At 42.0% G+C, this 26828-nt stretch overlaps 1 protein-coding gene across 1 annotated transcript in view; it reads left to right on the top strand.

Annotated features, from left to right (window-relative positions):
* The window catches only part of VWA3B (von Willebrand factor A domain containing 3B), a 105813-nt gene that overhangs the window by 3539 nt on the left and 75446 nt on the right, over positions 1 to 26828 (top strand). The window contains exons 4-8 of the mRNA XM_067559936.1: positions 1352 to 1446; positions 5849 to 6099; positions 8400 to 8559; positions 11876 to 12045; positions 24143 to 24267. Coding sequence (XP_067416037.1) covers positions 1352 to 1446; positions 5849 to 6099; positions 8400 to 8559; positions 11876 to 12045; positions 24143 to 24267 — 801 coding nt within the window. The remainder of the gene's footprint in view (positions 1 to 1351; positions 1447 to 5848; positions 6100 to 8399; positions 8560 to 11875; positions 12046 to 24142; positions 24268 to 26828) is intronic.

Genomic DNA, 26828 nt, shown 5'->3' with positions numbered 1-26828 from the left:
AGTTATAATGTATTAAGAATTGTTTTATGTTTGCAGTAATTAAAGTAATTAACATAATTGTTTTAATTTAAGAACTTAGATGGCTTGGACCCAGGGAAAATCAGAGGTTAGCACTGCACATCCTGCAATACTATATTCTTCCCTGCCAAGTGCCTTGCTTTCATTACTAGAATGGCTAGAGGTTGCATAATCACCCTTCTCTGGATTAAGGAGGTAGAAGAGGCTGAGAGATGTTAATACTTTTTATAGCATGGTTTTACCAGCAAAAAGCCACTGGGCTAGCAGAGAAACTTGCTGCGGAGAATTGCTGCTGCCTGGCTCATAAATATTCCCACACTCTGTGTTTTCCTGTCAGTCGAGTCCCAGCATGCAGAACTACTGCTGAGAAACTTTTGTTGTTGCCAAGGGAGCAAAGAATATGCTTTTTTTCCCCTCAGGGTATGTCTATGCTGCACCTGAAGATATGATTTGCAGGTCAGGTAGGCATATCTACTAACTTTAATCTAGCTAGCATGCTAAAAATAGCAATGTAGCTGCAGTGGCACCGGCTTCAACACAGACTGTACAAGTCCCTCTGGGGACTTTGCATACTTCTATTGCTAGCACATGCTAAAGTTCCTGCTGTTGTGTCTTCACTGTTATTTTTAGTGTGTTAGCTAGACTAAAGCTAGTGCTGCAGTTAACTTACCTGAGCTGCAAATTGTTTATCTTCAGTTGCAGTATAGAAATGCCATCAGCTGCATCCACTTTTGCTCCTTTCCGTGTATGTAATGGGAGGACATCATCCACCCCTGATTTTTTTTTCTTTTGACTGACAAATAATTGCACTTTTAAGAGGTAAATGGAAAATACCAAAGTTGGATTGCATAAATCTAAAGCATGCTGAAGTCTCAAGTGACTTGTTACCAGTAAGCAAGATGATACTTTTTTTTTTCATTCCCCATTAGCTATAACTAGACGTGGCTGTAGAAGATGAGAATAACTTGTACAACTCAACATAAATAGAACCTTTTTAAAGCTCACTAGCATCACATGCATAGTACAAAAGCTCCCTCCCAGCTGCATGAGCCTAAATTCGGATAGTAATTTTTTTTTAGGATCTGTCCTGCAATGTGTATTACTTAGTGAAAAACTCCCCATTTTAGTCAAAGAACCTTACTGTCCCCTCTACAGAGGTGTTACTGAATTTGGTTTGTAGATTGCTGTAAAAATGTGATTTGGCTTACCAAAAGAAAAGAATTTAATGACAGTGCTATTTATCCTTTCCTGTTGCATATGATTTAGAAAAACAGTTCATAATGAAAATAATCCCTATAACTGGCAATTTGACCATTTATAATTTTGAATGTAGATTATGTGTCCACCTTGGGGAAATTTGTGGCTTCTCGGTATGCAGTCGGTCTGTTTCCTCAATACTTCAGAGCACAAGACGGCAGAGCATATAATGTAAGTGTGACTGACTTGTGGTTCAACAGAGCAATAACTTTCCCCTATTTAAAAAATATCAGTGTAACAAAATGATATGACCGAAGTGTCTCCTCTGCTAAAGAAATGCTGTTGTATTTTCAAAATGGAAACTTTATATTTTGATGATTTTATTTCTGTTGCCCCAAATGATTAATGATTTAGAAGCTGGGTTTCTTTTTTCTGAAGGATAGTGATATTCTAGCCCTTATGAAGCTTGGAGTAAAGCTTTCAAGAGAAGGTTGAAATTTCAGTAACAGATTTAATGAAAGGGAGATGGCTTAAAAAGGAATGGGACTCAACTGAGTTTAATAGAGTGGTTACCAGTAAAACAAATGAAGGTGCTCAAATGAAGAGACGTAATGTGTGGTCATAACTCATCATTTAATGCCAAAAGGACACAAAAGACATAGTAGAGTCTCTGGATACAGCTTGATGGAACTCCTGCTCTCAGGAGCGTCTTACTAATAGCTGCTATCTGTCACCTTATTTGAAAAGATGGAGTCTGATTGAAGAGATCTGTGAATCAGAGAATAAGAAAAAATCTAATTCATAAGAGTCAAGACTTAAAAAAACAAATAGTATATTGTCTTCTGATATCCAGAATCCCTCCCTAGTTTCCAGGTGTCCAGAATAGGCATCAGATATAAACCCGGGGAAACATACAATTTCAGGGTGTCTTATTCCACCATCTTTTCCCCAACCGGTTCCATTTATAACATCTAATCCTGTGGCAGCCCATTTGGCTGCTGTATGTTCCTGAGAAATGGTTTACACTATGAGGTACACCAGATAACATCAATAGATAGTTTAAGGTAGGAACCAGAAAAAGAAGGTTTGCAGAATGACACTGTAAGAGAGAGCTCAAAGTGTCTACTTCTGATGGAATTTTATTTTGAAAACTTTTAGTCTTCCAGCCTGTATGTTCCCTATTGCAGAACCTGTGGGAGATTGGGGGGCTGGGAGGGGGGGAGGTAGCATGTAAATGATCTTATCTAAATTAGCATAGAATCAACTATAGTAAAAATCTTAAATGAATCAACCTGTAGCACAGAATCTCTATAGATAGAAATTCTATGCTTTAATAATGAGTAGAAATATACCACCGACACCCTGATAAGGATGGTGATAATGGTTGTGAAATGCTCAGGGAACTTAGCCTACAAACACAGAAAACCCAGTAATAATGGAGAATTTCAACTATCCTTATGTTGACTTGGCACATGTCACCTCAGGATGGGATGCAGAGAGAAAATTTCTAGACACTATTAATGATTGCTTCTTGGAGCAGCTAGTCTCAGAATCCACAAGCGGAGAGACAATTCTTAAGGTTAGTCCTGGTTAGTCTTGCTTTGAGCAGGGGGTTGGACTAGATGACCACCTGAGGTCCCTTCCAACTCTGTGATTCTATGACTCTATTTAGTCCTAACTGGTGCACTGGATCTGGTCCAATAGGTGACTATAGCTGAACTGCTTGGTAATCGCTATCATAATGTAGTTAAATGTAACATCTTTTTAAGGGGAAAAAAACCAAAGGAACCCACTACAGTAGCATTTAACTTCCAAAAAGGGAACTTCACACAAATGAGGGAAGCTAGTTAAAAAAATATTAAAAGGAACAGTCACAAGAGTGACATGCCTACAAGCTGCATGGAAGCTATTTAAAAACAACATAATAGACGCTAAAAGAAAACGCATGCCCCAAATAAAATAAAAAAAGCAAGAGACCAAAAAAAATGCCACCATGGCTAAACAGCAGAGTGAAAAAGGTGATTAGAAGCAAAAAAGCATCCTTCAAAATTTGGAAAGCAAATGTTAGTAAGGAAAATAGAAAGATGCATAACTCTGGCAAGTGAAGTGTAAAAGTAGAATTAGGCAGACCAAAAAGAATGAGAAGAGCAACTAGGAAAAGACACAAAAAAATAAGAGCAAAAAAATTTTTTTAAGTACATCAGAAGCAGGAAGCCTTTCAAACAATCATTGGGGTCACTGGATGATTGAGGTGCTAAAGGAGCACTCAGCGAAGGCAAGGCCATTGCAGAGATACTAAATGAATTCTTTGCATCAGGATCCTTTACTGCAGAGGATATGAGGATTTGAGGGAGATTCCAAAAGCTGAGCCATTCTTTTTTGGTGACAAATCTGAGAAAATGCCCTAGATTGAGATGAGGAGCTTTTGGAGCAAATTGATAAAGAGTATAAGTAATAAGTCACCAGGACCAGATGGTATTCACCAAAGAGTTCTGAAGGAACTCATAAGTGAAATTGCAGAATTCTTAACTCATATATGAAACTGTAGAACTCCTTCTAATAGGTATGTAACCTATTGCTTAAATCACCCTCTGTATCAGATGACGGGAGTGTAGGTAGTATAATGCCGATTTTTAAAAAAGGCTCCAGAGGTGATTCGCAATTATAGGCCAGTCAGTTTAACTTCAGTACTAGGCAAAACGATTAAAACTATAGTGAAGAACAGAATTATCAGACACATAGGTGAATACAATATGTTGGGGAAGAGTCAACTTGGCTTTTGTAAAGTGAACTCATGCCTCACCAATCTATTAGAATTTTTTGAGAGTGTCAACAAGCACATGGACAAGGGTGATCCAATAGATACAATGTACTAACCTTTTCAGAAAACCTTTGACAAAGTCCCTCACCAAAGGGTCAAAAGCAAACTAAGTAGTCATGGGGTAGGAGGGAAGGTCCTTTCATGGATCAGTAACTAGTTAAAAGATAGAAGACCAAAGGGGAGGAATAAATGGTCAATTTTCAGAATGGAGAGAGGTAAATAGTGGTGTCCCCCAGGGGTCGGTACTGGGACCTGTACTGTTCAACATATTCATGATGATCTCGAAAAGGGGGTAAACAGTTATGTGTCAAAGTTTGCAGATGACAAAATTACTCAAGGTAATTAAGTCCAAAGCTGACTGAGAGGAGTCACAAAGGGATCTTGCAAAACTGGATGACTGGGCAAGAAAATGGCAGATGACATTCAGTGTTGATAAATGCAAAATAATGCACACTGGAAAACATAATCCCAACTATATTTACAAAATGATAGGATCTAAATTAGCTGTTCCCACTTAAGAAAGAGATCTTGGTGTCATTGTGGATAGTTCTCTCACAACATCTGCTCTTTATTTACCCCTTTATATAACACCAGAATCAAGGTCACCCAGCGAAATTAATAGACGTCTGGTTTAAAACAAAGAAAAGGAAGTACTTCTTCACACAGTGCAAAGTCAACCTGTGCAACTCATTAGCAGAGGATGTTATAAAGGTCAAAAGTATAATTTGGTTCAAAAAGAATTAGATATATTCATGGAGATTAGGTCCATCAATGGCTATTAGCCAAGATGGTCAAGGATGGAACCCCATGGTCTGGGTATCCCTAACCTTTGACTGCCAGAAGCTGGGACTAGATGACGGGATGGATCACTTGCTGATTGCCCTGCTCTGTTCATTCCCTCTGAAGAATCTGGCACTGGCTGCTATCAGGAGGCAAGTTATTGGGTTAGATGGACCATTGGTCTGATACCGTATAGCTGTTTTGATGTTCTTATGTACGTGAGTCAGGGTATTGCCTATAACTTTGCCTAGAACCCTCAGGTGAGTTTCATAAGGTCCAGAGAAGATCTTAGGTATCTACATTTCTCTTTTGTTTTACAATTATTTTTCTTTCCAGTGGTGGACCTTGGCTTTGGTTAATTTATTGATGGGGCTGGGGCTTAGAGGAGGTTAATTGTTGTTTTTAATTTGCATTTGTGTTGGAAATTTGTAGTACCTAAATACAAATGTTTAGGCCTTAATAGATACTGAATGTTGGGCATCCTTAAAGAAATACTGACTCAACAAAGAAATATTTTTAATTTCCTTTCAACTGCTGTTTAAAGACAATATTGAAATTGCCCTGTCCCAGGAAAGAACTGTACATTCCCTTTATTCAGCATTTTAAGAGCAAGTCAGAATCTTGCCCTAACTTAATAACTAGTTTCCAAGGTCCCCCAATTCATCCATCCATCTGCTCTGCAGTCCTTTCCCTCCCCAACATTCCCATTTCTTTTAAGCCCATTACATTGCTCTGCTCTTGTCACAAACAAGTCATGCAAATGAGTTGACACTGCCTTGTACTTGTTTAAATATTGTGGAATGCAATTAGGATAAAGTAAAGTGGCTTTTCGATTATATTTGTTTAACTCAGAGGCATTTGTCAAGTATTTGCTGCTGAAATAATAGAAGAAAAATGGATTGTTTCCATTGCTACCTTGCCGGGCATATCTGGCTACTTACAAACCAATCATTGCAGCTTTGCTGGACTTGGGACTGCTTTGAGTTATTTGTTTCGATATTCATTTTCATTCTCTCTTGTATTTAAATAAAGCTGACAGCCAAAAAAGAGCTAATTCTTCATTTTGTGGACTGTCTAACTGGAGCTATTGAGCTGTACAAGCAGAGAATGGAATGGGTAACCAGTGAAAGTCGGCAGTTATTTGGAGTGATTCAGGAATCGTGCATCACCATTGTTCTGGACTTTGGCACTGTGTGTAGAGCTGAATTTGACCTGTGCCGTGATGCGCTTTCTATGGTCCTCTCACAGCAAGTGGCCCAGCTTGCCAAATGTAACCTCATTCGGTAAGGGAAATGGTGTTTATTTTCTACTTTTTGTTAACGAGATGAAGAGAAGTGCTGTAGAGTATAGATCTGTATTCTGATAATATGCTTACTGCAGTAGCAATGATCATGATTATTATTTGTATTTTGGTAGTGCCTAGAGGCTCCCACCAAGTTCAGCACCTCCTTTTGTTAGGCATCATACAGCCATGTAATAAGAGACTGTTCCTACCCTGAAGAAAACTTACTTCCTTTCTCCCAGTCTGTCTTGTTTCTTAGTATTACTATCTGCATTTTATAGGTGGGGCACTGTGCCACAGAGAAATAAAATGATTTGCCTAGTGTCCCACAGTAAATCACACAGTAGCAGAGCTGGGGAACGAATCCAGATGTCTTGAGTCCCAGTCCAGTGCCTTAATCAAAAGACTGTATTCCTTTCCGAATATGAGCAAATTAATTTGTACTTAGCAACAAATAGGCCCAGGTTTTCAAATTTACGAGCAAACCTTTATTTATGCAAGCGTATAGATGTTTGCCTACACAAATCAGGATTTACATTTATGTATGGATGGGAGTTTGTGTGCATGCAAGTCACGTATAAACAAAGGTTTGTGAGCAATTTTAATTGGCTCCAGAAAGTCTACTAAAAATTAGATTGTGACTTCTAAAGTCATTTTGCCCATGATTTGATTCTGGTGCCCTGAAGTGATTAATCCCCTCTATTCAGCATTGGTGAGGCCGCATTTGGAGTGTTGTGTCCAGTTTAGGGCCCCCCACTACAAAAAGGATGTGGAGAAGTTGGAGAGTCCAGCGGAGGGCAACAAAAATGATTAGGGGGCTGAAGCACAAGACTTATGAGGAGAGGCTGAGGGAACTAGGCTTGTTTAGTCTGCAGAAGAGAAGAATGAGGGGGATTTGATAGCAGCCTTTAACTACCTGAAAAGGGGTTCCAGGGAGGATGGAGCTAGGCTGTTCTCAATGGTGGCAGATGACAGAACAAGGAGCAACGGTCTCAAGTTGCAGTGGGGGAGGTCTAGGTTGGACATTAGGAAAAAGTTTTTCACTGCGAGGGTGGTGAAGCACTGGAATGAGTTACCTAGAGAGGTGGTGGAATCTCCATCTTTGGAGGTTTTTAAGCTGCGGCGTGACAAAGCCCTGGCTGGGTTTATTTTGTTGAGGTTAGGCCTGCTTTGAACAGGGGGTTGGACTAGATGACCTCCTGAGGTCCCTTCCAATTCTATGATTCTATAAGTCCCCCATTAAGTTCTTAATCCCCCACTTCCCAATATGCTTGAGGTTTGAAGATCAGAAGTGAGCTTACATGGTCTTTGAAAAACACACACAACATTTTTTAAAAAGGTGATCTGCAAAATTGAGGCACAGTAAGTTAAGTATTTGCTAAATGTATCAGGCTGTGGAGGGGAATTTAGCACAAAAATACATTTTATCTTTTAAAAAAAAAAGTCTATGACAGTATGCTACTACTACTCCCAGATTTGCTAGAAACTCTCCAGAATGATGCTTTCTAGAATGTCACAGATCTTAGAGCCATCTGTTTTCCTTTTTTCTTTGTGTTCATGCACATGCTTTGCTCTTCTGTAATGCCTTCAAGGCCAAAACCTCAAAGCACTTTAAATACACTAATAAATTCAGCATCCCAACTTTCTGGTTTGGAAGGTAGGTAAATATTAACCCCATCTTACAGACGACACAGAGGCTAAAAATGACCCATCAGTAGCAAAGGTAACTCAGCAAGTTAGGGGTAAAAGGAGAAATAAAACCTAGGTTTTATGACATTCAGTCATGTGCTTTAAGTACTAGACCATGCTTTCTCCCCAGTTTTTAGAGAATATGGTCATGTTTTTTAGCTTGGAACCACAGTTGGAAATGGATTATTTCTTACTATTGGAATAGTTCTGTTCCCTTCCCACCAGCCTATTTAGTAAGCTACTTCTCATGTAGGTCTTGTATATTGCTTCTTGCATGTTTAAGGGAAAATATGCTCTAGAAACGGTTCTTAAAGCCACTGACTTACTCTAGTTACCTTAATTCTGCTTTGGAAACAACGGCCTTAGAAAATAATTTTCAAACTTGTGGTACTTTATGATGGGTTTTGTTTTGCCTCTCTTTATCTTATTGCTAGTCTGATTTTTAGAAATCTGTGTTTCAATTATTGTCCTATCAATGGAGTACTACCCACTTCAAAGGTGGTTGTTTATTATTATTCAAGGTTTAATAAAGTAGAAATATTTTGAGCTCTGCTATTGGGTGTTGCCAGAAGCTCCTCATAACTCCTGAATCATAGCTGATGTTCTTTTCAGCACTGCGCAAGATCTTGTGAAGTGGCAACAGAAAGCTGTTCCTGTGTCTGAATATTCTGTACAGTCTGCTGTTAAATGGCTCTGGAAGTTGGACCATATGCCAGCTGTCAGCCGTACTAGCTCCATTGAGGCTCTGTTGGAAGCCATAAGTGACGAGACAGTAAGTTTATACATCTCTTCTGAAGTCTCCAGTAAACCCAAGAATATCCAGTGGGAGAATTTGATTGCAAGTTTTACCCTAATGAATTGTGACAGCTAAATATTAATAAGAGAACTTGTGGCTATATAGAAGGTATTTCTTTCCAGTAGAGTTACTGGCCATATTTACTAATACCCTATGTATGTAAATATATCATGTTCTGAAAGCAGAAACTTGTTTTTATTTTTTCATGGAGCATGAAGGACAAACATGTTTTGAAGTCATGATGGGTAAGATAAATATTTGGCCCTCCAGTGTTTTCATCAGATATACTTTTCAAAATTAAAAAATTATGGAAATGTTAATATTTAATATTACTCAAGAAAAGGAAGTCATTTTTATTCTGTATTGCTTACTGAAATAAGCAAGAAAATCCAGAAATATATATATAAAAATGGTTTTAACTTAGCACAGGAATTCTGTAACCTCTCCTGTGACATCCAGATTGTAGCCTCACCAACTAGTTGAGCAACTCTTTTATAGTAGTAGTGCCCAAAGCATACTGAATATTTTTGCAGCTAAGTTCTGTTTATTTTTAATAGGGCCATATTACATTACTCATTAAAGGAAAGCCAAAGGATATAAAAACATATGCCATCATCTGAGCCAGCCACTGTATACATGTGGCAGCAAAGACACATTGGGCCAAAGTCACTGCTGGTGAAAGTTGGTACAACTCCCTTGAAGCTCAATTCAATAGAAAATTTGGGCCCACTGTGTTTGGACTGAGTTATCAGTTTCTACTGGGAATGAAATTTTACTCCTGTGCAGAGGGCCGGGGCCAGGTCCCACTTAAATCTTATTTAGAGAAGTTATTTTAAGTGGGATATGACAAGGGTTTTAGGCCTCATGGTCCTCTCCCCGGGTAGATGTCACCCTGGATGAGTCTTGGCTTGTGTAAATTGATATTAAAATTAAACTGGGTAAGGAGTTAATTTGTCCAAGAGTGAAATTTTCTTATGTCTGATTTTTATGTATTGTTTTTAGCAATGTGACACACTCTGCTTTTTGGGAAAACTATACCAAGTTGCAGTATTGTATGGCTGAAAAAACTCAGGCTTATCAGGCTTTGTAGGTCTGGATCTGAAGAGAATGTTAAAAAGGCCAGCCCTGCTGGTGGAGCATCTTACATACATACCCTATTATTATTTTTCAAGACACTAGTGTGCTAGTGCACTGTCCAGGAGTGTCTCTTTGGCTGTTGGCCATCATGGAATAGAGTTGAATTCCAACCCACACTAAAATGAATTTTCAGTGATAAGGCATGTTCACTGTAGTGTAAGCTTGTGGAGTCCCCACGTGGCTCCAGGCAAAAGCCACACCCTCATTGTAGCGACTCACTCGTGAGGGCTGGCTTCTTTAACAAAAAAAATAATTCCTCATTACCCTTACCGGAGCTAAGCTGTTTCCCTAGATTTGGCTGCTCCTGTGGTATTTTTACTTAGCCTAAACCTTCATCTCAGGCATAGCTGCTTCCCAGGGTTCCTTTCCTCAGGACCTACCTGTTTCAAATCCTAGGTCATTCTGCCGGATGGCTTTTCCCACCTCCCTTACACCCAGGGTGGAATCTAATGAGTCATATCTAACCCAGTGACTCAGCAGTAATGCCCCTGACTCGGGGCAATGCGGGCAATGCCCCTGACTCGGGTTAAGCTGAGGGAACCTGCATCTGGTGGTTTCCCCAGTGACCTCCCACCTTGTGCCTGGCCCGGGGCCGCTATGCTGTCCCTGTCCCTGTCCTGCCAGAATGACCTGTTGGGGGACCAAAGGGGCTCTGTCCTTCTCAAGCTGTGCCTCTCCCCTGGCATGTTTCTGGCCGCTTGGCCCCTCTCCTTGATAGCCGGGGCCCAGGAGCAGAGGGGGCAGGATGGAGTAGCTTCTCCTGGCAGATGAGGGTGGTCGCTCCAGGTCACTGCCTCTGGGTAGCACAATGGCTGCCAATGAGAGTCCAGCTGGGGAGGCAGCGGTGGCCTGCCCCCACCATTCCCCACCCGGGCCTGGCTGTGGGGGAGAGGGGCTGAGTGTGCCGCGGGGGGGAGGCACAATGTGAGAAGGACAGGGTCCCCATCACCCCTCTGGCAGGTCAAGTAAAGCAAGCCCTGCAAGGGCAGCTCAGTGCTTGCAGAAATCTGGGAGGGGGGCCTGTGACTCTGCGGGGGCCCCCCAATGCCCCAGTGTATTGCCTCTGCGATTAAGGATGTGTCTATACCTTGAGCCGGGGCTGTAATTCCTAGTTCAAAGAGACATACCTGTGCTAGCTCTGATTGAGCTAATGTGCTAAAAATAGTGTGGCCAGGGCCTCACAAGTGGGACCAACTACATAGTGGTCCAAGATACTGGGCATCTACTCAGGGTGTCTAGCCTCTCTCGTGGCTTTGCAGCTGAGGCTATACTCTATTTTTAGCACGCTAGCTCAATCAGAGCTAGCATGGGTATGTCTCCTTGAACTGGGAATTACAGCCTTGGCTCAAAGTGTACACATACTCAGGGCCCAAGCATAATTTTTTCGGGCCCAGTACAAACTTGTCACACAGACCCCCTCCCACACACATACCACAATCCCTCATCCCATACATACAATCTCATGAGACATGAAATTTTTTTTCCTCATGGTAATGAGGATTGCAGCTTAGGCTGGGCTCCCCAGGGCCTCCGGGCTCTGGTAAGGTGTACCCTTTCCCCCCCAATGTTGGGGCCCTGCACATACCCTTTAGAAGGCAAAAATGGAAACACTCACTGGATCTAACGGAGGATGAATCTGCTTTACTGTAGGACTGTACCTTGCAACAGCATGTAGGTAGAGATGTGGTTACTTAAATATCTTATCAGGCTCAACCAGTTTTATGTTCTCTTATTTTCCTTAGTGGGTGCTCCAGAGCTCCTTACGGTATACATGGAGAGGTAGGGTGGCGGCTTTTTAAAAGTGGTTGTTTACCAATACTTACACAGTGCCTGAGGTACTACAGTTATTGCCCTATTCTGTCTCAGTTACTATGTGTGATAGCTGTGAGCCTGATTTTCCTATCATTTCAACCAGTTTTATGCTAGTGTAATTCCGTTGACTTCAGTGGAGTTACCTTTGGCTTACACCAGTATAAGTAAGAAGGAGAACCCAGCCTCTATTAGCCTTTTGGCCCTCTTAATGAGTGAACTCAACCAATTTTTCTTTTCTGATGTCAGTGCAATGCATTACTAGAGTAAATGGAAAGCAGCTATATGCAAAATAAGTCTTCCTGTTGTTTTCTGTTTAATAATATGCATAATGTATCTACCATAGATTGAAGCTGTTTATTACTTTACTGTGGGTGATGTTCCAAAGGACATGAAGCAGCTACTCTTGCAGAAGGTTTCTAACAGCCCATACCCAATCCACACAGTATCTTTTAATGCCAGGGAAGAAGAAACTATTATTTTCTTAAAGGAGCTGAGCCAACTGACCTCTGGAAGGTATGGGGAATACTACTACTGTTACCACTTAGTGATTCCATTACTTTTGAAGGACCATATAGATAGGAACACGTGAATCCTTACAGCATGCCTGGGAGGTAAGTGAGTATTATTCCCATTTTATTGATAATAAAACTGAGACGAAGAGGTTAAGTAATTTTGCTCATGGTCACAGAGGAAATCATTGTAAGAGCTGGGATTAAAATCAGGATTTCCTGTGCTCAGTCCAAACCTCCTTCCACTCATGTGCTCATGGTCTCTCTTTAAGTCTGTTTCTCATTTATATACTAAGCAATCTGTCAGCTTCTCCCATTGTTGGCTCTGCAGGAAAAAAAAAGTGCAGGGGAAAAAGATGGATGCAAAAATATGCTGAAACAGATGATTGATTGATTTTATATATTGAATTTCAGTAATACCTGTGGGCAACAATAAAGGATTCAGAACCCTGTTGTAGTAGGTGTTGTACAAAAACATAGTAAAAAGACAGCCTCTGTCCCAGGTAGCTCATAGTTAACGTTATGACAAGACACAGTAGGGGATAAGACAATGAAATGGGTGGAGTGGGGTTAGTGAGGAGGTAACCATACAGCGAACAACTTACTGACTTAATTACAGTTTATAGCCTCTATGGAGAGGCTGCAGTGGCTGTAGTTAGCAGTCTTGCTAGTTATGTATTGAAAAACTAATATGGCAAAATATAAAATGTCCAATAAGTTCTTGGAATGTACTGGGGACAATTTCTTGTTTCAGAAGGTGGAGGAAGTACCAGGAGGACAGCTATTGTAGACTTGATTCTGCCTAACAGGGAGGAATTGGTTGCAAATCTGAAAGGTTGAAGGCAATTTGGTTGAAAGTGATCGTGAAATGATAGATTTCATGATTCTAAGGAAAGGAAGGACTGAGTAGCAGAATAAGGACAACAATAGACTTTAAAACAAAAAGCAGACTTTAACAAATTCTGGGAATTGGTAGGTAAGGTCATATGGGAAGAAAATCTAAGGGGAAAAGGACTTGAGGAGAGCTGGCAGCAATGCTAAAATTATAGGAAAAAATCAGGGGCCAATGAATGTCAAGTGGTTTGCTTTCATTTAAACAGTAGTTAGAAGTAGGGAGGCCATAAGACAGAACTGAGGTAGCCCCTAAAAATAGCAAGGGGTCCCATTCCCCCCACACTACCCTGTAATTCGAGCACTGATTGGCAGTTTCTCAAAGAGACAATATTAAAGGTGCAACAGTAAACTATCCTATTATGAAGGAAAGATAGGAAAATAGCAAGATGCCAAAATGGCTTCATGAAGAGCTCCTTAATGACCTGAAAATCTAAAAGGAATCCTCAAAAAGTGGAAACATGGACATATAGAGACAAAATCAGAAAGGCTAAAGCACAAAATAAGTTACACCTAACAAGGGACATAAAAGGTAATCTCAAGAGATTCTGTAAATACATTAGGATAAAGAGGAAGGAAAGTGTAGGTCTACTATTTAGTGGGGAAGGAGAGCTAATAACTAATGACATCAAGAAGACTGAAGTGTTTAATGCCTATTTTGCTTCAGTCTTCACTAAAAAGGTTAATTGTGATTAGATGCGTAACATGATATAAACAACAAGGGGGAAGGCACACAAGCCAGTATAGGGAAAGAACAGGTTAAAGAATATTTAGATAAGTTAAATGTATTCAAGTTGGCAGGGCCTGTTGAAATTCACTCTAGGGTACTTAAGAAATCAGCTGAAGCAATCTTGGAACTATTAGTGATTATCTCTGAGAACTCCTGGAGTATGGGTGAGGTCCCAGAGGACTGGAGAAATGCAAACATAGTACCAGTCTTTAAAAAGGGAAACAAAGAAGACCTGGAAAATTATAGACCAATCAGCCTAACTTCACTACCTGGAGAGTTACTAGAACAATTATTAAACAATCAATTTGCAAACACCTACAGCAGTGGTTCTCAACCAGGGGTACATGCAGAGGTCTTCCAAGGAGTACATCAACTCATCTAGATATTTGCCTAGTTTTATAACAGGCTACATAAAAAGCAATAGCGAAGGCAGTGCAACTTAAAATTTCATATAGACAATGGCTTGTTTATACCTTGCTATAAACTATACGCTGAAATGTAAGTACAATATTCACATTCCAATTGAATTCTTTTATAATTATATGGTAAAACTGAGAAAGTAATAATTTTTCAGTAATAGTGTGCTGTGACATGGTTTTTTTATATTTTTATGTCTGATTTTGTAAGCAAGTAGTTTTGAAGTGAGATGAAACTTGGGGGTACGTAAGACAAATCAGACTCCTGAAAGGGGTACAGTAGTCTGGAAAGATTGAGAGCCACTGACCTCAAGGATGATAAAGTAATAAGACTCCACCTAGAGAATACCTTCTCTGATAGCATCTTACCTATTGTGGTGGCTGAACAGTGTTGAGTCGGAATAGTTTCTGTACATCTAGTAAAAACATCACAATTACCAAAAATACTTATTCCCTCTAGTAGTTGTAGGTAATTCTCCTGTATAGTCCACCTGTATTCTTTCCCATGGGCCTGTCAGAGTTTGCAACCTTAGCAGTCTCCTTCTTTTACTCCTTCTTGTCTGGCACAGGTTAGACATGCTGCCACATATTCCTCTATCCCACAGTAAACACTTGCTCTTTAGTTCTAAATTCATTTAGATGTCGACCTGCTGGTGTGTCATGAACTATTCTCATGAACTCCTCACTTAATCCAACCATGAACCACCCACATCAGGGGTCATCCCACAACTTCTGAGCCACAGGCAGTCCATCCTGTCTTTTTAGTTCCCATCCATATAATACACCAGTTCCCCCACCTAATGATTGTCTTGTATTTCCTCATCTTCCTTTTTAGAGTCTGTAGATCAACATTTCTTTCCTGTCTGCTTCATGGCCCTGGTTGTCACTGCTTCTACCACAGTGGTGGCAGCCTCTCATGGCCATATAATTCTACTTTTGGTTACTTCCTTTACTGCCCTATTTGCTTCATCATTCCATCTTTTAATTTTCCACTCTTGGCTTGTGCCTTAACCTTCATTACCCAGCCCTCCATCAATCCCTTGTCCTGTGTCATCTGATCCAACCATTTTTGCAAACCTGAATGTTTAACGCTCCTGCTATCACTGTTCTTCCGCTCATTTTTTTTATTCTGAATGGAAGAAAAGCAGTAAGTGCATTACACACACCACTCAAATCTGAGCATATAATTCCCTGGACTCCAGCACTCCCCACCTTCAGGCTTTTTATAGCCTGAGCCAGTGCAGCAATTTAAGCATATTGAGCTGAGGGAGTTTGTCTTGAAAACAGTTCATGTTGGTCACATCCTGCAAAAATCCAGACTAAACCGGTAACCAGCTTTCCTGACACGTAGTACGAGGAGCTATAGATGTAAAGGGGAGGGTGTGTAATTCTCAGTGTCATCAGGACCCAAAGCAGCATCAGTCTTCGCTAGAAAAATCCCAGTCAGATTGCTTCCTGTTTCGGGGCTTGATACACACTCATCACACTCCCCTGTGATTGTAAGCCCTTCTATGAGGGGGACTGGATTATGCACTTGAACTCCCTCTATGCTGTCGCCCAAGAGGGATGCCATTCATCTGGATATTCTAGTTCTGGACAGTCCTGTCCTTAATCTTTCCTTCACTAAAAATACTAGAGGGGCATGAACTGAACGCACACTAACCTTGCTTCCACCCACAATATGATGAAATTTCTGAAGAGGCCAACAATAAGTCATAGCCAATATGGATTTTCCAAGAATAGATCAGACCTTAACCAACCTAATTTTCTTCTTTGACAGGGTTATTGGCCTAGTGGATATGATGGAAGCAGTAAACATGATATGTTTTGATTTTTTGTAAGGCTTTTGACTCAGTTCCACCTGGCATTCTCATAAGCAAACTTGGGAAATGTGTTTTAGATGAAATTACTATAAAGTGGATGAAAAACTGGTTGAAAGACTGTACCCAAAGTCATAGGCGCCAACTTTGGGGGTGTCCAGCAGGCCCAGCACTCACAGAAAAAAAATAGTGGGTGCTCAGCATCCACTGGGTTGATCGGGGTGATTAGCTGTTGGCAGAATCTGCTGATCAGCTATTTCACCCACAGACTATGGCTGCAGTTTGTCTTGACCCACCCACTTGGCTGCCAATTAGCTGTTTGATATAATCAGGTTAAATCAATCTGCTGTGAATTGTGGTTTCCCTAGGAGGTGCCTCCTTGCTCTGGCAGGGCACCGCTGAGTCATTCTGACCCTTGGATCCTAGGGACTGAGGCCTCTGCACCCGTGCTGGGTGTTAGGATGCAGCACCACCAGCCCTTGCTGCTCACCTGGAGGTTGAGGCCACCCTGCCTGCAATGCCTCCCCTCCTCCTACCTACATTAATTTTTGCCTCTCTCGGTGACAGCGTGTACATGGCTGCAGTTCCCAGCCAGGTTCCCTCCAACCCCAAGCAGTAGGTGAGTCCTGGAGGAAGCTTGGCTGGACTAGGGCTGGGTGGGGGGGAGGTGGTTTGAGGACCCTGGCTTGAAAATTGGGTGCCCCGAGCCCCAGCAGCAGACCTCTCACCAGTCCCACCTGAAGGGACATGCTGGGGAAGCCCCAGACCAGAGTCCTGGCAGAAGCCGGGCAGGGGGGAGCCCCGAAGTGGGATGGGCACAGGCAGCCAGTGAGTGCCACTGGTAGGGCTGGAACTGGGCCTGGGGGGCTGGAGCTCCCTGCTGCTATGCCAGGAGGGTGTGAGCTGGTAAATCCCCGGGGAACAGGACCAGAACCAGGGAGCGGGGAGGGCAGCCGGCACAGCCTGCTGCCAATGGCAGCCAGTCCCAATCCTGCTGCCCAGAACTTTCCACCTCCTTGCAGTCCTGATCCTGCCCTACCGTCCATGGACCCCCTCATCCTCCGCAGTCCCAGTGGCAGCAGGGCAGGGTCAGAACTGCTGGGGGGAGGGGAAGAGTGTTTGTGTCCCAGCAAAGCCTGCCGCCTCCTACCCCTGCGCAACCCTGGGGGGGTGGAGCCAGGGTAGGGCACCCACCAGCAAAACAAAAAATCAGCACCATCAGTAGGTTGCTGTCAAAGTGGGAAGATGTTTCTTGAGTGGTGCCAAAGGGGTCATTTGTGGGTCTGGTACTATTCAATATTTTAATTAATGACTTGGATAATGGAGAGAAGAGTGTGCTTACAAAATTTTCGGAAGATATCAAGCTGGGATGGGTTTTTAGCACTTTAGAGGACAGGATTAGAATTCAAAACAACCTCGATAAATTGGAGAAATGGTCTGAAATCAATAAGATGAAATTCATTAAAGAGAAGTGCAAAGTACTACACTTGGGAAGGAAAAATCAAATGCACACCTACAAAATGGGGAATAACTGGCTAGGTAGTAATATTGCAGAAAAGGATCTGGGGTTTATAGTGGATCACAAATTGAATATGAGCCAACAATGTGATGCAGTTGCAAAAAGGCTAATATTCTGAGTTTTATTAACAGGAATGTCATATGTAAGACATGGGAGGGAATATGTTTAGTCTTGAGGAAAGACCTGATAACAGTCTTCAAATATGTTAAGGGCTGTTATAAAGAGGACAGTGATCAAATTTGTTTTCCATGTCCACTGAAGGTATTACAAGAAGTAATCACCTGAATTGCCAGCAAAGGAGATTGAGGTTAAATTTTAGGAAAAACTTTCTAACTATAAAGATATTCCAACGCTTAATGAGGCTTCCTATGGATGGTGTGGAATCCCCATCACTAGAGGTTTTTAAGAACAGATTAGACAAACACCTGTCAGGGATAGTTTCGGCATACAGTGCTGGGGCTGGCCAGATGACCTGTAACACACAAAAGGAAGTGTCAGAACTGCTGCAATGTTAATTGCTTTAAGGCAGTCCTGGGACAACAAGAAGCAGGTGGGAGGTCATCCACCAGCCCTTACAGAGGGGTGCTTCAATGCTGTACCATGCCTTCCAGAGTCTGCTTTGCCCCTGCTGGATGTACTGGAGGAGGACGCCCTGCTCCCTCCTTCTGGGGAGCAGCTAGGTGACCAGCCCCACAGGGAGAAGGGGCAGGTATCAGCCTTCAGACACTTTGGGCAGAGTTTTTCCCCCGGCTGACTGAGGCTGAACGTATTCCTGTGGGATAGAGAGGGTGGAAGAAGGGCACATTGGGTGGGCAGTGGTAGTGATGTGCAGGTTGGCGGTGTCCTCATAGTCTTTAACATTAGAAGGGACCATTCTGATCATCTAGTCTGACCTCCTGCACAACGCAGGCCACAGAACCTCACCCATCAACTCCTGTAATAGACTCCTAACCTATGACTGAGTTACTGAAGTCCTCAAATCATGGCTTAAAGACTTTAAGGCACAGAGAATCCACCAGCAAGTGACCCAGGCCCCATGCTGCAGAGGAAGGTGAAAAACCCCCAGGATCTCTGCCAGTCTGCCCTGGGGGAAAATTCCTTCCCGACCCCAAATATGGTGATCAGCTAAACCCTGAGGACCTGGGCAAGACTCACCAGCCAGACATCAGGAAAGAATTCTCTGTAGTAACTCAGAACCCACCCCATTCAACATCCCTTCACAGGTGATTGGGCATATTTACTGCTAGTAGTCAAAAATCAGTTAATTGCCAAATTAGGCTGTCCCATCATACCATCCCATCCATACATTTATCAAGCTCAGTCTTGAGGCAAGCTAGGTTTCTTGCCCCCAATACTCCCCTTGGAAGGCTGTTACAGAATTTCACTCCTCTGGTGGTTAGAAACCTTCATCTAATTTCAAGTCTCAACTTTCTGATGGCCAGTTTATATCCGTTAGTTCTTGTGTCCACATTGGTGCTGAATTTATTTAATTCCTCTCCCTCCCTGGTATTTATCCCTCTGTTGTATTTATAGAGAGCAATCTCTATCTTCCCTCTGCCGCCTTTTGGTTAGGCTAAACAAGCCAAAGCTCTTTGAGTCTCCTCTCATAAGGCAGGTTTTCCATTCCTCGGATCATCCTAGTAGCCCTTCTCTGACCTGTTCCAGTTTGAATTCTTCTTTCTTAAACATGGGAGACCAGAACTGCACACCATATTCCAGATGAGGTCTCAGCAGCACCTTGTATAATGGTACAAATAGGTCCCTATCTCTACTGGAAATAGCTCACCTGATGCATCCTAGTACTGCATTAGTTTTTTTCATGGCCATATCACATTGGTGGCTCATAGTCATCCTGTGATCAACCAATATGCCAAGGTCCTTCTCCTCCTCCGTCACTTCCAACTGATGCATCTCCAGTTTATAGCAAAAAAATTTTATTAGTACCTAAATGCATGACCTTGCATTTTCCACTATTAAATTTCAACCTATTTCTATTACTCCAGTTTACAAGGACATCCGGATCTTATTGTAGAATATCCTGATTCTTCTCTGTATTAGCAATATTTCCCAACTTTATGTCATCTGCAAACTTTATTAGCACACTCCCACTTTTTGTGCCATGGTCAGTAATAAAAAGGTTTAATAAGATTGATCCCAAGACCAATCCCTGAGGAACTCCACTAGTAACCTCCCTCCAGCCTGACAGTTCACCTTTCAGTATGACCTGTTGTAGTCTTCCTTTTAATCAGTTCCTTATCCACCTTTTAGTTTTCATATTAATCCCCATCTTTTCCAATGTAACTAATAATTCCAATGTGGAACCATATGAAATGCCTTACTGAAATCTAAGTAAATTGGATCCATTGCATTCCCTTTGTCTAAGAAATCTGTTATCTCAAATAAGGAGATCAAGTTAGTTTGGCACAATCAACCTTTTGTAAAAATCATGTTATATTTTGTCCCAATTACTGTAAACTTTGATATCCTTTACTACTTTCTTTCTCAATTTTTTTTCCAAGACCTTGCATGCTGCTGAGGTCAAACTAACAGGCCTGCAATTACCTGGGTCACTTTTTTCCCCTTTCTTAAAAATAGTTCCTATGTTAGCAATTCTCCAGTCAGACAGTACAACCCCTGAGCTTACATTAAATTACATTAAAAATCCTTGCTAATGGGCTTGCAATTTCATGTGCCAGTTCCTTTAATATTCTTGGATGGAGATTATCTGGGCCCCTCTATTTAGTCCCATTAAACTGTTTGTGTTTGCCTTCTACCTCAGAGATGGTAATTTCTAGCTCTATATCCTCATTACCATTAGCCACCCTTCCACTATCCCCAGTAGCCTCATTAAAAACCGAGGCAAAGTATTTGTTTAGATATTGGGCCATGCCTAGATTATCCTTAATCTCCACCCCATCCTCAGTGTTTAGCAGTCTGATTTCTTTCATTGTTTTCTTCCTATTTATATGGCTATAGAACCTTTTACTATTGGTTTTAATTTCCTTTGCAAAGTCCAGCTCTTTTGTCCTTTCTCACTTCATCCCTACATGTTCTGACCTCCAAGAGATAGCTTTCCTTGCTGATCCCTCCCATCTTGCACTCCTTGTAGGCTTTCTGCTTTCTCTTAATCACCTGTCTGAGATGCGTGCTGATCCAGCCTGGTCTACAACTCTTGCCTATGAATTTTTTCCCCTTTCTTGGGATGCAGGCTTCAGATAGTTCCTGCAACTTTGACTAGAAGTAATTGCAAGTCTCCTCTGCCTTTAGATTCAGGTGTTCTTCAGTCCAATCCACTTCCCTAACTAATTCCCTTAATTTTTTAATGTTAGCCCGTTTGAAATCAAAGACCCTAGTCACAGATCTATTTTTGTTTATCATTCCATTTAGTTTGAACTGAATTAGCTCATGGTCACTCGAACTAAGGTTGTCCCCTACAACCAGTTCTTTTATGAGATCCTCACTACTCACCAAAACTAAAATGGCATCCCCTCTTGTTGGTTCAGCAACTATTTGGTGAAGGAACCTGTCAGCTATCACATCCAGGAAAATCTGAGCCCTATAATTATTACTAGCGCTTGTCCTCCAGTCTATATCTGGGAAATTAGTCTCCCATAATCACATAATTCCTAGTAGTATTTACTTCATTAAAATCATTAAAGAGGTCTCTATCCATATCCAAATCGGATCCCGGTTGCCTGTAGCACACCCTAAGCACTATCCCAGGGGAGGCTCTAGTAGCTTTATTCCCCAATGTGATTTTTGCCCAGACAGACTCTGTCTTATCCATTCCATCACTTCTAATTTCTTTACAGTTTACCTCATCATTGCTGTATGATGCTACTCCACCACCTTTGCCTTTATTTGTCTTTCATGATCACCACATAGCCTTCAATACCTGTACTCGGGTCATGACTACTATTCCAGATTGTTTCTATTATCCCTATAAAATATGGTTGCACTTCCTGCACTAGTAGTTCTAATTCCTCCATTTGTTACCTGGGCTCCTCGCATTGGTATACGAACATCTTAATTTTTGCTGTTTGGCTTTGCTCACATTCCTTACACTGTCATTTTACTGCCAGTATAATCTATTAGACTAGTATCTACATTACTGTTCCTCTTGATGTCCATTCTGCTCCCCAACACTGTGTCCTTCCTTACTTCATTTTCCTCCCTCTCAATGCTAAAATCAGGCACTGAGATTACCTGGGCATCTCCCAACCATCTCTCCCAACTCCCTAGTTTAAAGCTCTCTTAATCAGTTGTGCCAGCCTCCATCCTAGAAGTTCATTTCCCTCCCTACTCAGGTGAAGTCCATCCCAAGAGAACAGTCCTCTGTCCATGAATGCCTCCCAGTGGCCAGACATCCCAAAGCCCTCCTTATAGCACCACTGCCTGAGCCATCTGTTGATCATCAGAATCTTGTCACACCTTTGTTGTCCTCCTTTAGGGACAGGCAGAATCCCACTGAAGATCACCTGAGCCTCGATTTCCTTAAGAGTCTTCCTCAGCCTGGCATAGTCTCCTTTGATAAGTTCCAGTGGGAATGTAGCGGTATCATTTGTTCCCACATGAAGGACAGTCAGTGGATTCTTTCCCGCTCCTGTTAGGATCCTCTTCAGCCTTAGGTCCACATCCCGTATCTTAGCACCTGGCAGACAGCACACCCTTCTGTTCTCTGAATCAGCTCTGGTTATAGGCCTGTCTGTTCTTCTCAGCAGGGAGTCCCCAATCATGTAGATCTGCCTTTTCCTGGTGATGGTGCGATTCTCTGGACTATCCCCTGTTCTTTCTGGCTGCAATCTTCTGCAATCCTTCCTATATCCTCCTGGGGCTCTTATTTGGTGATCTCTCTATTGTCTCATCCACTCTTTGTATAGGACTAGCTGCTCTTCCTTTCTTCCTTGCCATCCCACCTTCAGTTACCGCTTGCTGTGCCACTTCTTTATTTTCCAACTCCACAAAACCTGTCCCTGGGCTCTATTTCTCCTTTACTAGTCTGTCATTTCATCTACCTGGTTCTTATAGTCACATGCTTCCACTGGCCATTTTCTCAACCAGCAGTCTCCCCTCAGACTTCTTTGTTCCTGCTTCCATCTACAAGTCTGGGCTTTTCCCTTCAGCTTCCTCATGCCTTTGCTCCCTCATCTGCTCGACTCCCCTTCTAAACTCAGAGTTTCTACCTGCATATCCAAGCCTCGGATCTCCTCTTCCCTCAGCATTATCAGGTGGCACTTCATACAAATGAAGCTCTTTTGAGCTTCAGAATCATATACATCCCACAGCTTCCACATCAAGTCATCTTCATTGTCTCTTCCACAACTTGGGTCATGACCACTGTATCTGTCATAACCTTCCCACCTACTCCTGTGAGTGAGAGAAAAAAACCCAAACCCCCCTATCAAAACAAACCACTGACGAGCACCACAACAGTACCAGAACACCACACACTCCCTCCCCAAACTCTCCTTGCAAACTCTCCTGTTCATTGCTCTGTTTGCTGGCTCCTGTGCCACTGCCTGATTGAAGGCTGGCTTTATAGGCCCTGAAATCAGAGAACTCCTGAACAGTGGCCATAGGGTTGGGGGGAGAAGGGTGATTGGGGGTGTTTGAGGTGGGAAGGGGATGTTGTAATTAAGGAGTTGTGTATATTTGAAAAGTTTATTTAGTTTATCTATTTGTGTGTCTGTCTTGTCTTTTAGGTTGTAAGCTCTTAGGGGCAAGGGGCTGTCTGCTCTGTTTTGGTATAGTGACTAGCATTATGGGTCCTCAAACTTGATTTGGGCCTCTAGGCACAACCATAATCCAAATACATAATAATAATTATGATACTTGTGACAGTCCCTCCTCATGAATGCCACGTAATGGAGGCTCCACAGAGCTGTGGTAGTGGCACTGGGGAGCTGGACAGAACCATTCTGTGTGGTATGATCCCTCCTGTGCCCTAAATAATTCTGTAGAAGTCTAATGTGAATTGTACTGCTTGGTGGACCACCAATAACACCTTGCAGCTGGGTAGGTGTGCACAGATGCAGTGCAGGCAGCCAGAAGGGAGCCTGGAGGTAAGTGTAGACCTGGCTGTTCCACAGGTCTAGTCAGGGATCCATGGGATCCCCATGGTAAGTGCTTTGTTTCTTGTACATCTTTGTTTTGGAAAGGCCTGTTTCTTTCCTCTTCTGTGAGACCTTGCGTTAATCAGATGATATGGCTCAAGTCCCATGGAAATATACCCTCAGTGTTTGGAATAACTTGTCTCCTCCCATGAGATCTTTTCATGAGGATAATTTGAGCTCTGCCTGTCTCCCTGACTTGTGTATCAGTAGTTAAATAAAGGTACTTGTGTGGCTCTGAGCTTGCAGGATACTCTGATTAAAAAGACTCCAGGGTCACCTTGGGCACTTCAGCAAATATTCCTGATCAGCATGCAGCATCAGTTAAGAGCTAATTGCATGTTTGATGCATTGTAATGGGTAAGGCAATAATTCAGAACATTTATGCTAGTGTCTTCATATTGAAGAATGGTATGCCCTCTTTTTAAGTACCCCAGTTTCTGGGCTCTTCACCATATGGAAATGCAGTAACAGAAATCAATGAGCCCTAGAGAAGGGCAACAGAGATGCTCAGAGGTACATTAACGCAAAGACTTACATACGATGAACAATTGGATAAACTAGGGATGTATTTACATAATTTATTTAGAGGTTAAATTCTATTTTATATTACAGATTCCATGCGTTTGCTGAGAGAACTGATTACAAAGATATCATTGGACCTATATCGAAGAGTGAAGAGGATGGAGAAAGTCTGACTACCCAGAATTCAAGAAAATTGAAAGGAAGGGTACCGTTAGGTAAAAATAATAAAAGGATATTCTTTGCTATTCTAAATTACATTCTTAAAACTTTCAGGAAATTTAGCCAAGTGTTAATAAAAATAAGCATGGGCAGTGCTCCCACTCCACCATCTGGAAGAGGGGGCAAGACAAATGGCTAGTTTGTGGGTGGGAAAGGAAGGCTAATGTATATATGGTTGGAGGGGGGAAGGAAGAAGGGAGATATGGGCAGAGCTTTGTGTGTGTGAGTAAGAGAGAAAAGAACAAGATCATTTGTTTGGAAAGAGGGAAGGGTATTGCTGTATATGCTGGGGGCATGGTAGGAGCATTTCAATAGATGGGTCTAGAGATGCTGCATATCTGAAATTACCTCTATGCCACTGTTTCTAAAGCTGAATGCCGAGTAGCTTTAATCGCCCAAAAGTGCAGTAATCTCTTTGAAATTCATTTTCTGGTATGTCTTGTTGCTATTATGGACTAGAATTTACATGTTAAAAAGGAACACAATTAGCCTTGTGTAATTATTAAGCATTATAGCCAGGGTTATGACATCACTGACAACCAATCAGAAAGCTCCAGTTGTGTCTAGATTCTAAATCCTTTCAGAGCAGAAAATACAGTGACGTGATTACTCTTTTCTTCCATGTCTGATGTCTTTTGTTTCAGAGTGCCTCCTTGAATGATGCAGAAGGCAATAATAATAAAAATGCTGATTAGCCTCTAAAGTGTTCTGAAAGTGTTTCTTGCATGTATGGAATACACTATAAAAGGAAATAATTGGAAACTAAGCCAGAGATTTACTCTTCTGAATGTGGTGTTTCATGTAAATTAAAGAGAGGAACATGAAGGTTCTTATGCTGTCTCTTTGCATTGCTAATGCAACAGCAGTAAACTGAAACTCTTCATTACGTTTTATGGATTGAAGGAGGCTATTTCACAGATGGGAACATCTGAAAGTGTTCTAGGTTCCCACTGAATATCATAATATGGGAAATTCAAGATTTCTCCATTTTCACTCCAAATTGACTAACATGCTTGAACAAACCAAAAGGGAACTACGTGTAAGAACATTCAGCTAACTTCAGACAGAGGCCTAAAACTCACCTCCGGTAGTCATTTAGAAAGTGGCTATGAGACCTGACTGAAACAGAATAGGTTGGTATGACACTCACTTTGAAAAGGTGCTAATGACAACAAAACATATGTCAGTGGAAAATCAGGGCCTTGGTGTTTGTGAGCATAATTCCAGTGAAAACACTGGAGGTGCTGTCACTTTTACTGGGTTAGATTTGGCCCAGTAGGTGGTGTTTGCTCATTCTTCCAGTATAGGTTTTATACCCACACTCCTGCATTTATTCTAAAATAATACAGGACAACTTTTGTTTTGTATGGCATCTTATCTACAAATACTACAGAATTAAGTAATAAAATTAAAATTACAAATGGCAGAGAGAAGAGAGAAATTAAGATACATTAACAAGAGAGATGAAATTTAAGATGGAAATTTAAGACAAGGAGGGCTAATGAAGCGAGGGTAGAAGTTACAGAGGATGTACAGCTTGACAAAGCTCTGGCTGGAATGATTTAGTTGGGGTTGGTCCTGGTTTGAGCAGGGGAGTGGACTAGATGACCTCCTGAGGTCCTTTCCAAGCCTAATCTTCTATGATTCTAGGCGAAGGAGCTCACAGTGTTGCCCAGACTGTGGGAAAGGACGAAGTGGGGCCAGCATTTGCTGAGTGGCATGACAGAGGAACATGACCACGCAGGCTTTTAAAAATGAGGGCAGCTTTGGACTAGACTCTGGCATGAATAGAGACTCATAAGTATCTGACGTGTGGGTGATGGTAAATATTTGTGTAATGTTTTTCTTCACATGCTAGAGCCTGTTGAGCTAGGACTTGGGGAGGTCATACCAAGGAAATGTCACTGGCTTGAAAACATATATCAGCACTTGATTTATGTGGCAGATCTGAAGGAGAGTATATTTCCATACACACACAGTCCTGTGAAATGTGTGTTCCAGGCTCTGCTTGCTGAGGTTTCTATCTAGCTTACAAACCGTAAAGAATATATTGTAATTCCACATGATTGTCCATATTTAGCTTGTGATTGCATGCAGAGAAATTCTGGATTATGATGTATGTAAAGGGTGAAGCAGAAAAGTGCTAGCCTTATGAACTGCTTTGCAAAACAAGTAAATAATCTTGGCATAGGGTATTTTCACAGCGTGGAGGCGGTTGGACTCCTCTCTCAAAGCACCCGCACAGTTTCGTCAGAGCTGCTACTTTGCCCATGAGGTGTAGCGTGCTGTTCACCCTGCTCTGTTCCTGCACAGGATTTTCAACCAGTGGATCTGCATAGTCTAGCCTTGCAGGCCACATGTTGGCCTGCCACTCTGTAAACCCCACTTCCCATGCTGCTATGGAGAAAACCACTATGGAGCTAGTAGCCCATGGGCTGCAGAGTTCACCTGCAGAGCCTTGCACTGTCCTCCCCAGTGGCAAGGAGACCAGGATTTGGCTAAGAAAGAATGCTTCTCTGCTGTCTAACATTCCAGATATGTAGGCAAGTGTTGCCTT

Source organism: Emydura macquarii, unplaced genomic scaffold, assembly GCF_026122565.2.
Source record: "Emydura macquarii macquarii isolate MOO-44397 ecotype Brisbane River unplaced genomic scaffold, CSIRO-AGI_Emac_v2 contig_2207, whole genome shotgun sequence".
Lineage (NCBI taxonomy): Eukaryota > Metazoa > Chordata > Testudines > Chelidae > Emydura > Emydura macquarii.
This window is presented reverse-complemented; position numbering and strand designations above follow the sequence as displayed.